Here is a 13,850-nt window from a genome sequence, read left to right on the forward strand (position 1 = left end):
GAGGAGGATTTAGCCATTGATTGACATGGGGAGTACGGGTGAGAGTTCCAGGAAGGGAGGGAGTTGCTGTACCACGGGACGTCACACATGCCAACGTCATTTTAGGTCCCCAAGTTTCCGGTTCAATTGATTGGCAATCGCTTTCGTTTCGATCGCTGACCCAGTTTTCGGAGTCACACAGCATCACAAAACATTGGAAACATTAAGAGAGCAGAGCAGAAGCAGCAGCATGCAGCCTGCAAGGTGGACGGCACTGGAGCGTGTATGTTGCAGCAGTTCCTAAAGCCGATAAGCCGTCCAAATAGGGGTCACATCCTGTTTAGCTGCGAGAAGCAAGCCAACCAGAGACAACCAGAGAGGACATCAGGACGGTTGGACCACCACTGGAGTGAATACCCGAATGTTAATCTATTTTGCGTCTTTTCTTCTTCTCTCTTCTCGTTCTCTTCCGGTGGTCATCGTTATCGTCATCGTCATCGTCGTCGACGGTCGCACTCCAACTCCAATCATCCCAGATGGCCCCAAGTCCGAGGCGACTGGAGCAAGCAGGAATGAAACGAGTCCCCAGGTAAGTCGTGCAGACATGCGGCCACCGCAACACCGACACACACGCACACATAGAACATCACACTGTCCACGGCATGACGTCATTCTGGGCGGCTTAAATCCGATTACATCACTATCGTGCTCCGTCCCTCCAGGAAGCCCGGTGGCCACTTGCATTCACAGCTCGGGCGGCATCGTTCGGCAGGAATTCGGTTCTAAAAATACCGCACCACACACAAGCACACACACACGCACACATCCCTTGAGCACGTGGCAGAATATTAAAAGGAGAGGAGGGAGCGATCTAAAAGTTTCCGCCTGGAGCTGGCCTCCCGAAAGTGGTGCCGAAGGAAGCCCTCCGTGCAAAGGCGCATCTAATGCTCTCTCTCTCTCTCTCGCTCTCTGGCTCACCGGAAAAACAATATTTTCCTTCACTAAATGGATTGCACGGGGAAAACTGCACGGGAGTAACGAATTTGTCCGTCGCCGTCGGTCGTTCCAGGCATTCCCAAGGGCGCAATGGCATGCTGCTGCTGCTGCTGCTGCTGCTGCCGCTGCTGGGATATAAACGATAAACTTTCCGTTTTCCCGGAAAAAGCTAGTCGGGCATGTGGAACGCAGCACACAGGAGTGCCACAGATTGTCGGAGGCCGTCCTTCCTCCGGCCGCAGACCTCGGTCGCCGACTCGCCGGACCGCAAAACCGCGAGACGATATTAGCAAGTGCGCCAGCAATGGCCGCTGGGCAAATTCATGGTGAATCCATGTCGATGTTGAGCCATGATGCCGTCACATCAGCGTCTGGCATCGGACTGCGTCGAGTTGCTGGTCCAGATGCCAGCCAGGCCGGCGGTCGGTTAGCCGGTTTAAGTATTTATTAATAAGCCCGGTTTTTTGTGGTCACGGCAGCTTTCAGCAGGGGCTTCGGTGGCACCATGGAAAATGGAAATAAAATGTCCAGTGAAGTGCATGATTGATCGTTTTCGGCGACGAAAAGCCTTCCAAATGCGCCAACATGAATGTGCATTCATTTATTTTTTGGCTCTTTGCTACTCTTCTCACTCCTTGAGATCGAGTTATTGCTCTTTTTTGGAGATTGGAAACTATGCACTGTCAATTCATGAGCGTCACCATCAATTCATAAGCACCGTGACTGGTGGACAGATTCTCGAATCATTCGACTATTCGGTGACTTCAATTTAAACATATTTAAGCAAATTTAGGATGCTCTATCGCATGCAAAGGATGTGTAGCTTCGTACACTGCCTCGGGCATCTATCAGACCAATTTTAGTTTGTTTCTGGAAATTTTGACTGTTTTACTCATTTGTACTATTTGTGTTTTTACTTATTTGTTTAACTTAATTTATACTTTGAAAAATTGTATTTAAACAGTTGTGTAATCAAATGAAAAATGAAAAACAGGCGTAAAATTTTAATAAAAGAGATGTCTATTTTCTTATGTTCACGGTTTATTACCCGTAAAACGTCTTTTTATATGCTTTGTTTTTTAAAACCAATAAAATCGCTACTTCTTATTTATTAATATCAATAGTGTTCTCTAAACTAATGAAACTTCTCGCTTCGGTGTATCAATGTTATATTAAAGGTTATTCTCTTTTTAATGTAAAAATTTGTGAAATTTAAGCGGAGTTGTTTGCATTTCTAACTTCTCTGTATCCTTTGCGATTTGCTTAAACCTTCAGCACCAACTGATTGGAGTAGCAGATCCTATGGACATCTGTTTCTAATTGTTTTTAGTAGAATACCTTAAAAGATCTTTTGTCATCAATCTGCCAGTGTTTTTCTGTATTTTACTGCAACTCGTGCAACGACACATGCGGAAATTATGCTACCAATATTTTATCAATCATAAAAAATCCATCTAAAAATAGAACTGTTCTCGGTAGTACTGTATGTACTGCATGTACTCTTCGTACTATATAGAAGTTTCACGGAGTGAAGCTATTGCCACCAATTGGCCAGACAACAGCGTTTATGAGGTCGTCTGAGTAAAGATCGTCAAAAAATCGCTGAGGAGAGAACCGCTCGGCACATGTGGCCATCACGCTCTACCAGAAGCGAGATGTTGTGCACTTTAAGCCCTCAAACCCACACCACAAGCGCGTGTGTGTGAGTTCTGTAGCGCATTTGTCAAGATGAGGAGTCCTTCCTTACATGCGAGAGAGCGATGGTAGTGCGCTATCAGTTTATCAGGACGGATTATGAAAAATGGAAATTCCCTCCTCTCAATCTCCTACATTGGATCCCGTCACTCGCTGCTATCTTATACAGGGCTACCACCACCAAGTCCTTTCTCTGTCGTGTCGAAGCGACCAACCGCCAGTGGCAATGCCTTGGTACACACACACACTCCACGGAAGTCCGCTCCTTCCGGGCTGGATAGAGACAGATCGGTGGTGGCGGCAGCGGCGGCCAGGATGGGGCCGTTGAGTGCGGCGAACAAACGATAAGGCTATTCGATGATGCCGATGAAAGCGATCACAACCAGGGGGGGGGGGGATCCCGCAAAGACCCGGGAACCGATTCTCCGGGACCGGTTGATTGAATTTTCGGCCAAAAAGCAACTTTCCCACGGGCCGACCTCCGGTCGCTTCGCGTCCCTCGGTCCATCGGTCGGTCGGCCTGCGGTCTGCGGCATGACTTGCCATCGACGAACCTTCGTTTTCTCGCATCACGCTACCGGACCAAGTGCTAAAGGACCACACGGGTAAGGGATCGCACCCATACACACAAACACACACACAGACACCGACACCGAGCCTCGTCTCGAAAATTGGAAAATGCTATAAAAGACTAGTAATCAATGATTACAACGGAGCATTGATTTCAAGACCCATAAAAGGTACGACGGCGAGCGGCGCAAGCATGGAATGGAAGTGAACGGCTGATCGGCCGTCCGATGATTGGGTTTTCGGTAGCGGTTCTTATCGGTTTTTCGCTTGGGGAATCGATCCAATTTGTACGATTAGGGCGCTTTCATTAGGTGGATTGGTCGGACGGGATGGATGGAACCGGGCCGGACGGCCGGGAATCTTTAGCTTTGCTTTAGCTCGGAACCGCGCGGAAATGGTGTGGGAAATTAGGTGCGGATAAGTTGAATAGCCCATCGGCCATCGGTGGCCATCGGACTCCGGTGTAGAAGTTAAGCATCAGCATGCAACAGGCACGCCTTCTCGGCGGCTTCTCGGTACCGTTTACGCTTCATTGGCCGTTGTTTGTCGAAGGCCGAGGCCGCTGCCGCTGCTTCTCGATAAAAATGATTGAAAGAATAACGTTTAGCAATTAAGCTGCCGAGAAACTTTTGCCCGCATTGCGCTTTGATGTCGAAGCATTAAGGATTGTGTTCGGGCCAAAAACGAATGATCCGTGCTGCCATTAAGCTTTCTTTTCTAATATTTTTATAATATTCGTCTCAAATCAAACAAAGGCTTTACATGGAAACTCAATATTCACGGTATATCATAGTGTTATTGTTGGACAGTTAGATCAATGTTAGAAACGTTTGAATATGATTTATTATTTGAGCGAAAGTACTACTCAATGAGAATTCATGAAAAGGTTCTGGCTAAAGCGACAGAGCAATCAGCAAAATATAAAGCAAAATTTGTGATCTGAAATAGCAGGAAATCTAGCTACGAAACATTTGTTCAACAACACTTGAGTGCTAAGTTATGGAGGAAGAACACTTTATTTATTTATTAATTATTTTGCATACTCCAAGAATTGATTACTCTGATTTGGTGTGATAGCAGTATATTTTGAAGGGAATATTGAACACAGAGGATAAACGGTTTATTGAAATGTAGGTTTTTAAGCTGAAACGGCATCCAAACATGATAGAAATTTGCGGAAAATATCGAGGGCGGTGTCTGGATATATTATATTCGATCGATATTGAGCTTGGAACAAACGTAGCAATAAGTCTTCATGAAAACAATACTTGTAATTTGGAGGTAGATGGTAATTAATACAAGACATCACACATGCTCAGACACATTTAACCGATTGATTCCACATTCTTACTGCATATTTTCGAATGTTTAAATCTGTCAGAAAAAGCAAAGCGTAAACTTTGTGAGCAATTGAACTCAATTCAATTATTTAAAGCATTTTCCAGTAGCTAATGCAATAGGTTAATAAGGTTCACATCGTAAAATTGATTACTAAAGCAATATCTCAATCTTTATCGCTTCAAGTGGAAGTCAAAAATCGAATCACAAACAATTTCCTTCCTGTCCGAAATCATTTCCCTTGACCAATGCTCCAAATCCAAATGCTGTTCCTGATGGTCTTTGCAGCATTTTGCGGTAATGACTTCGAACGAGTAAGATCCTAGAGATGGCACCAATCCCGATAAATAATTCATTGCCTAAGCTACCAGCTTCACCTGCGACCTGCACCCACCAATTGCCCTCCCGTACCAGTAATTTGATCAATCAATAAACCCATAGCATGTCGCCGGATGTGCTGTCTCAGTGTTATTAATTTGATTTGATTACTATCCCGCTCGGACGGCACCGTCCATTGTCCATTCTGCCTTCAGCATTGGTCTGATTATCATCTTGAAACGTGCTACCCCTACTCACCCCCTTCGATTGTGATTGACATTGCGCGAATGGCACCAACACCATTTTACGTGCTCGAGAAGCGAGAACAGCGCGTGCTGCGTCTTCGGTTGCATTTCCAGTTTGCAGTCTTTGACGGGAAATCAAAACCTTCTGCGACGAAAAGCTTCCTCACGCTTATCGATCGGTACAGCCGGGTCAGCCGGGTCACCGGGTGACAACGCACAACGAACGACCGCATTCAGTCACACTCTTCGGCTGAACTGCTGACCGGAAATCATGATGATTGACAGCCATTGGCAGCGGTTGCAGCAGCAGCTTGAGTGACATATCGGACGCTTTCATCGAACATCGAAGTCAAGACAGTTGACTCGGCAAAGAAAATCGATGCTCCATCCGTGCACCTCCGTTGGAAGTTACTGGAAAATGGTGTCCTGGAAAGAGATTGCAGGGGAATTTTAAATGCCCCACCTCCCCCCCCAACCAAAAACCAGTCGAATGGAAGTGTCAGTCACTAAAAACCAAACAGGCAACTCGAACGAACCGACCTGCCACAATCAAGATGTCCACAATCATGATCCGATCCGCTCCGTCCGAGAACACCGGTGACAAGGCCGTCAAAATGTCATTCACACCGGAAGGCGCACACACACACACACACACACAGCACAGAGCACAGCAGCTTAATTTACCGATAATCTGATTATTGTTCGAGTCAATAAAATTACCATAATGCCTCTCCCCCTCCACGCCATGTTGCCTTGCTTCATGTTGTGACCGAACGGTGCGGCCAACCAATCGCTAGTACAACGCAGCATCGAGCATAATTACTCTCCCGAGAGTCCGCTACGATAAGGTTCTGGCTACTGCCTCCGGTGGTGAGGTCAGCATGGAAGAGCGCACGGGAACGGGTTTTCCGACGTATCACCCGGGTAGATAGGCATTTTCATTATCCTCGGATCTTGCTGGATGCAGGTTGTGCTCAAACTAGAGAGAGACAGAGAGAGAAAGAGAGAGAGAGAGAGAAAGGCACCAGGGCGTGGATCGATGGACGGATTGCGGGATTGAGAGGAAGGAATCCCAACACACCGGCGAGGACCCTAATTGAATTTCCATTGTGCGGCAACACTGGCCCCTGAAAACGTAATTGATTTATGTTGCTGTTCCTTTGCTACCTCCTCTCCCCTCCTCCAGAAGTGGATGCCACCTTTCACCTTTGCTGCCAACTCGGTCTCGTCAATTCAACCGGAACGGACCATTCCATTCCGTTCCGTTCCGTACGGTTTTCCGAGGTTCGGGTTCAGATTCTGCGGTTTCCCATTCGACGACAAACGGTGACGGGAGCTAAGAGAGCGGAACCGATCAGACCGATCCCGGGGCCGGCCCGGAGTTGATAGATTTTTCCACGAAATGAGCCCGAAAATTGAATCCTTATGCTTGCTTGCGGCATGCAACAAATGGCTTCCGGTGCGTTTGGCTCCGTTCGTCCTTCGTTTCGGATTCGAGATGAAGTTGTCTCGAGGGTTCAACCGTATGGCCGTCGGATTCGTCGGAGTCGTCGGAGTCGTCGGAGTGCGGAGTGGGCGCAAAACAAATGAAACACAATCCGGATGAGGATGGCCAAAACGGGGGAAAGCGGAGGGTGGAAGGACAGACAGGTTCCACGCGGGAACCACTAAGCGACAAAACCACATTCCGACAACCGAACGAACGGTGCGAGAATCCAGCATTTCTCGTGCGTAATGACCACACCACTTACTCGCTCTCTCTCTCTCCTTCTTTCTCTCTTTCTCTCTCTGCGCTCCCGGTAAAGAAGGGATCGTCCCACCTTGGGGGGGTTCTTTCCGGTTTTCCGTCCTCCGGAATGGTGGATGGACCGGCGCGGCGTCGCCAGAAAAGGGTATTACCGTCATTCACGTCCGAGATTGATGAATGAGGTAAATCGACCTCTTCCACACCAACACACGTGGCAGAAGGGGTGCTTTGGGGAGGGGTGAGGGATGGGCAGCAAGGGTAGAGGAAGAATCATTCTCCAGGACAACGGTGTGCGCTTACCTGCAATCAGTCAATCCGTCCAATACCGTAACGTACCCAGAGGGCAGAGTAGGGAGGTCTTTCGCTCTCTTTTTTCTTGGAATGGCCCGACAGGAAGCTACCTTTCTTCTCATAAATTCTCACACACACACACACGCATGCACCCGTGTGGTTTCCGTGACGGGTGGAAGGTCAAAAGCCACGGAAGGGACCCGAGAGGGAAAATTCATTTTATGTGTTCCCTCCCTTTTTTATTGCTTCATTTGGCCGTAAAATTAGAACGCAATCAGGTCTCGGTTGTAGGGGGGTAGCCGGCGTGGTTTGACTCGAGTAGCTGGACCACGTCGGTGCACGTCTGGCTTTGGACATAAAGTGATGCGCATATGCTACTGAAACGGTTCTCCGGAGGTTTCCGGGTTCGCTTTTCAGTTGAACAACACTAAATGATATTAAGCTGCCCGAAGCTCAAACTACGTTTGTAAGTCTGTTTAGAGAGCCTCTTGCTCTGTTTTTTATTGTTAACTAGTTGACCCCACAAACATCGTTCTGCCACTCGACTCTTGAAGGGTCTTTAAATGTTGGCTGTGCAATCCTATACTTGATCTTCTGACTATTTTCATAATTTTTGTTCTAACGACAATTATCGCAAAAACTTAAACCACTTGACAAATCTTTTTTGGAAGACAAAATAGCGAATCAACCAATCTACCTTGGTTTGCACAAACCAAGCGTTCTTTGGTCTGATGGGTATAGAAAATAAAAGTACCACAGTAGGCGATGATGGTCAAATAAGAGTTGGAATATCGAATCGATATCGATTCATCGAAGCTGGGATTGGATTGGAGCTAAAAGTTTTTCATCCAATATTTTGAAATAATATCAAATCAAGTAAGCTGCGAAGTGAAAAGCCAGTGCAAAAAAGAGATTCAATTTGCCAAAAACGGACAGAACATTCTCAACATTTCCCATGCCCCCGAGCAAGACGAACTCATAGTGCCTAGAATGAGCTGTCAAACTATCACGAAACGCAATAATTTCTGGAGTTTTCGAATTTTTCGGCACGCAAAGTACATATTGTACAAGATAGAAAAACAATAAGACAAACCATACAGCGATGCATCAGCACATCTACTATCCTAGAAGTTATTCTGAAAGCGATCACTTGGCAAAACCAAAATTATATCAGGTACAGAATGCACAACCCACCACAGCCTTAGATCCGTACCGGGTACACCATAAATAGATCGAAATATGTTTGCTTTCGACTAATTACCCTTTTCAGAGAAAATACCGCACAGCTGTAACACCGCGCTACCCAACACCAAAACGTGATACGCCTCGAGCCTCTTTACACAGCATGCAAACATGTTGAATGTTGCTCACGGAACGGCCCGCACCACTACTCCACCACCCCGTGCCGAAATTCATCAAACGAAAGGGAATTAATTCCCCCGTTCCTCGGAATCTGCCATCCATTCTTGCGACGACCTCTCTCTCTCTCTCTCTCTCTCTCTCTCTCTCTCTCTCTGCATTCTCTGCGCTCTCTGCAAATTCCTGGTTTCCACGAGCCGCACACAGCGCCAGTTGATAAATTACCGGAGCTCCCATATCGGGTGGAATCGTTACCCGATGAAAGTAACATATTTGCGTCGCCGGATGTCACTCGCAGCTGTCAGTTCAGGAAGGTTTTCTATTTCTTTTATTGCTTTTCGATACTTCGAAACCGAGAGACGAAGCAGAACCACGGTTTCGAAGTATCGAATGCTGGTGGAAGTACTGGAATTGCTCGCAAATGCTGGAACACCATTGAATGGAAGACAGGGGAAGGGGAGTAGCTCGTGTCTGTTGATTGTGAATTTATGGCCTTTTTCTGTCACCGCTGTCCGCCCTGTCGTGCCATGCCGTTGCATGTATGTTTGCATACGCGGTCCAACCACCAGCCACTTCATTCCGAGCGATCGAACCGGTTCGATGGAAACCTTGCCCGTGGTTTATCTATTTTCAAAGCACATCGAGCGTTGGTTGTAAACAAGCGCTCGATAGAACAACCATCAGACGGTGCAGCTGTGTCTACCGATGCCAGGCGATGCCAGGCGATTCGTTTCTCGATGTAAAATGAATACCGCAGCTGAAGCTGAAAGCGTATTTTGGGCGAAGGGAAAACAAGGGACGGAGAATGAATGCATGATATTTTTCCCCATCTTTTTTATGGGATTATAAAGCGAAGCATGACGACAAAATGCAGTGGAAAAAATGCGTTCCATTCGTCGCATTTTCCTGTTAGGCACAAAGGGCCATCGTGATCGTGAAAACGGTTGAGCTACCAGGCGCCTCCATTGTGTACCAGGCGTCTCCATTGGAGGAATTGGATAGGTTGGCTGCGCCGTTTTCCTAACGAATTAAATGCTTTCCTTTACAGGTGCGGAGCAAAACCATAGATTCAGACGTTTGATGTATTGAATTGTTTGCATTGCATTTTTTTTTTGTTTTTTCATCAATATTGAAGCATTCGGCGTTGAAAGCTCCATCTAGGAGCAATTTGAGCTAACTCACTTTATAAGAGGTGCGTTTTGGTTAAACATACTGCTCGTGCATCCTTACATATGTTAAAAATAAGGTACTTAGCGCTCATTCAATAAATATATTCCTTTCTCTTTAACATTTATGATTTTAATTTAACATTTAATGAAATTCATTCGAACATATCTATCATTGGAATCTTCGAATTGTGAGAAATGCACTGGATCACACACACACAAGCGCGCATTAAATCCTCTTAGCAAACGCTAGACGACCCAGTGTACGTCAAAGAGCATAAACCTTAACAGGTTACCTACAATCTATGCGATGTGATGCCAACCATTCCAAGTGCGACACTCCGCATGGATTCATCTTGTATCTGCCACGCAACGTGGTGTGCAGCCAGGCTTCAACAAAAAGTTGATCAGCAATGGCCCCGTTGGGGGTGGGGAGTCGGGGGCACTCGCCCACCAACCAGCGGCAGCGGCAACCTCCAGCATCGCATAATCATCAGACACTTCCGATAAGGGGAAATTGGAAGCAGATTTCGCATCCCGATAGCAACAAATAGAAAGCTCGATGAACGGGGAACGTAAACCACAAAATGAAGAAGCAAAACTCTTGCCCTCTCTCACTTTCTCTGCTTTCTTCTCCTTTCCTCCTCAACGGAATCGCCAGCCCGTAATGACGATCATTGCGGATGGAATCGATGGCGAACGAGACCGCTTCATCGGGCAACCGGGAATTATGCACCCAGCACGAATCACGATTTCTAGCAGCTATCGTCACTCGACTCGACGCTTGAGAGCTTCGGCCAAGAACTCCGGGCCGCGGGCGTACTCGCATTATGAACGGTCCTGGTTTTTGCTCCACTTTTTTCTTCTCCTCCCTCATAACGGTTTGTTCCCTCCGCTTCGTCCGTGCGCTTTGGATGCGATGCCACTTCAACCGCCAGCGAAGCGAACGAATCCACTGATTGTACTCGGTAATGACGTTGTGAATTTTATTTGTTTCATAAAAACGCTGGTTTACGGTTTTGCTGCTAGTGGAGCGAGAGAGAGAGAGAGAGAGAGAGAGAGAGAGAGAGAGAGAGAGAGAGAGAAAGCGAAAGAGCGACTGTAAATCCGCAAATTCGATTCGTGCTATCGATTTAAGAGTGTAGCTTGGTGTATGATGTGATGCCTAAGTGAGGCATCCCCGGGGGTTTATCAAGCTTTGTTGAGTATTTCAAATGAAGAGTCTCTTGAAATATCGAGCCACACATTTTTACTCAAAAAAATGAAATCATACAAATCATCAACCACCAGCATTTAGCATTGAAAGTCGTATGTTAACGCCAAATTCAAACTGTATCAAAGTGCAAAATGTGAACAGATGAAGAACGTTTTCGATGATGACTATGCATGCAATGATGCTTCAATTGTTTTGTATTTCGAAGAAATACTTTTTTTTTACTAAAGCCATTTCTGCAAGGAGTGACGTCGAATTATTTTGATAATTCACCTACAGTTACTTGAAAAAAGTATTGAAAAGTGAAGTAACCAATTTTGCTTAACGAAAACATGTTTTTGTGGAAATATATGAAATATTTTGTCTATACTTATTGTTGATCAATAATTTAGAAGGGCTTTATTAAAACTTGAAGGGCCGCTATGCATTAAGTACTTACAACGCAGATTGTTTACTAATGTCAAACGCTGCGGTAATTGTTCATATCACAAAAACACAAACACCCAGCAGACTTTGCACTGTATGCGCAAATGGTAGATTTAATTCCGACAAGTTTAACTATTGATCCTGGGATTTGTTACGTGGTACGAAGAAAACGGTTTGTGATCAAACAGAAATGGTGATTGATCAAGAGGACACTTCTTCTCGTTGTTTTTTGTACCCTCTACTTACTACTACTTAAGAGGAGATAATCCTGCCCTTCACTGGGCGAAAGATCATTTTTATGGATCTGGAGGCCTTGAAGTGAAATAAAATTACAGCTTTGATTCAAACAGTTTTAATAGAATCGGATAACATAAGAATCAATGCATTTTTCAATTATTGTGCAATTATAATGCAATTATCTCCTCGCCGAATGTCCAATTCTTCAGACCCAATTCTAGTCAATTTATTTTGCGAAAGAAGTGCCAAAAACTTTTTAAATAAACAAAGTTCATAACATTACCATCAAAGCGAGAACCTTTACTAATAGCCTGTCAAGAGATGAATATTATCGAGAAATGCAAAAAAAAACCAAAACATTTTTATTGCTGCACAATGTGTTTAGTTTATTATCAACTTTATTGTTGCTATTCCACAGTGACACATTGCAATCGTTTGAATGCAATTGACTTTTGAAAAACCATAATGATATTTGAATACTAAAATAACTTTTAGTAACAGACTGAACCCTCGGAATTATACCATTAGCCTCGCAATGTGTACTCTGAGCAGAGTTATCGCAATTCGTTTCGAATCGCTGCACAGACATTGGTGAGAGAACATTCCGACGAACTGATTCACATTTCACATTTCACAAAGCACCTTTCGAACGTCGCCACCCGATTGGCCACCACAAAACCCAACGCAATATGGTCCGGACATTGCGCCAGGTCCATCCGGTGTACACCACCAGATTGTGTGTGTGTGTGTGTGTGTGTGTGTGTGTGGGTTCGCTACTGTTGGGCGTAGATCCCCCCCCCCCCCCTTCGTGCCAAACCTCAAATTAAATTAATTAAAACTAACTTAGCAACGTCAGCTACCCCGTCAGAGGGGGGTGGTAACCACCCCCCCTTCCTAGTCGCCAGCCTGGGTCCAGCTTAATTAATAGCGCTCGCGCTGGCGAACCCAGGATGAGCTTACCGCGAAAACCGATCCGCATTCGAACGCGTAGCCCTAAGGGGCTGGTGAAAGAGTGTGGGGAGGGAGGGGGGAGGGACAAAAATAATTCGGTGATTGATTTGACTCGCCTGCCACCCTTCCCCCCACGCAGCACACCACCCAGATTGCTGAAGCAATTGGGCTGACGCATCATTTTTAATTTATTTCTGAATTCCGCAATTGTTTCCCCTTGAGCGTTGTTTCCCCTTGCACGTTGTGGAAGGATAATGAATTCGCTGAAGCCACACCAACTCCCACACCGGAACCCGGCTTCGATTCGCTTGCTAATCCGTTTCTTTGCCTTTCTTCACGCAGGAACAGGAGACTCCGGAAGGCCAGCACCTGCAGCAGCAGCAGCAGCAGCAGCAGACATCGAAGCATCATCGCCATCGGCGAGAGAATGGCGGTTTCACCATCGGCGACGTGGATGGGATGGTCGGAACAGGAGGAGCTGGGGGAGGTATGGTGGATGCTGAAAACTTCATCGCCCTCGCACCAGATGAGGCGGATATTTATAACTTTCCGAACATGATGAGCATGACGATGGCGAACGGCGAACGGGGTGGTGGTGGTGGTAGCGGAATGCGCGATCGCAATGTAAATGAAGCGAATCCGTTTAATGAATTTCATCCGTCGCGACGCGGCAATTCATCGCCACCACCGGTGAAACCAGGAGGAAGAGGTGGAGGAGGAGGAGGAGGAGGAGGCCCGCAGGACGAGATGGATGAGCAGCTGCCACGTCCAAGAACGGCCGGGGAGAAAGAACTCCCGGAACTGACGCTCGATGATGATGATGATGATGACGACGACGATGGTGGTGATGATCCTGCGACCGATGGTGAGGCGGACGGTGGTCCAGTGGAGCGATCGGGACGGCGTACGGAACGAACCGAACCGAGACGACGGACCGCCAGCTTCCAACGAGAGGCCAACGCCAACGACGATCAAGATGGTGGTAATGGTGGAGAGGTGCAAGAGGAGGATGACGACGAGGAAGATGATAATGCGATCGAGAGGAGCCGTTTCCTGCGCCGGCCTGTGACCGGATCGAACGACGACGACGGAACGACGGTGGCCAGCTCGCGAACCGAATCCGATGCGGCGCTCCTGAGCAAGGGCCTTGACCTGCTGAACTCCCTGGACGGTGCCTATCTGCTGGCGAACGCCCGGATCGGTCCGGTCGATCGTAATAAGGTGGCTGCGGAGGATGTTGATGGTAAGTTCTTCCCCTTTTTTCCACATCAGAGGCGTTTTTTGACGCAAAAGCTTAAATTCGTTGTACACACCGCGAT

The 13,850-nt window shown here is 46.7% G+C and overlaps 1 protein-coding gene across 2 annotated transcripts in view; it reads left to right on the top strand.

The window, feature by feature from the left end:
* Nucleotides 1-13,850, top strand: part of LOC125949127 (uncharacterized) — a 49,092-nt gene that overhangs the window by 28,401 nt on the left and 6,841 nt on the right. For both annotated transcript variants that reach the window (XM_049675871.1, XM_049675872.1), the window contains exons 2-3: nucleotides 516-568; nucleotides 12,874-13,774. In XM_049675871.1, the coding sequence (XP_049531828.1) occupies nucleotides 516-568; nucleotides 12,874-13,774 (954 nt within the window). The remainder of the gene's footprint in view (nucleotides 1-515; nucleotides 569-12,873; nucleotides 13,775-13,850) is intronic.

This window comes from Anopheles darlingi, chromosome 2 (genome assembly GCF_943734745.1).
Source record: "Anopheles darlingi chromosome 2, idAnoDarlMG_H_01, whole genome shotgun sequence".
NCBI lineage: Eukaryota > Metazoa > Arthropoda > Insecta > Diptera > Culicidae > Anopheles > Anopheles darlingi.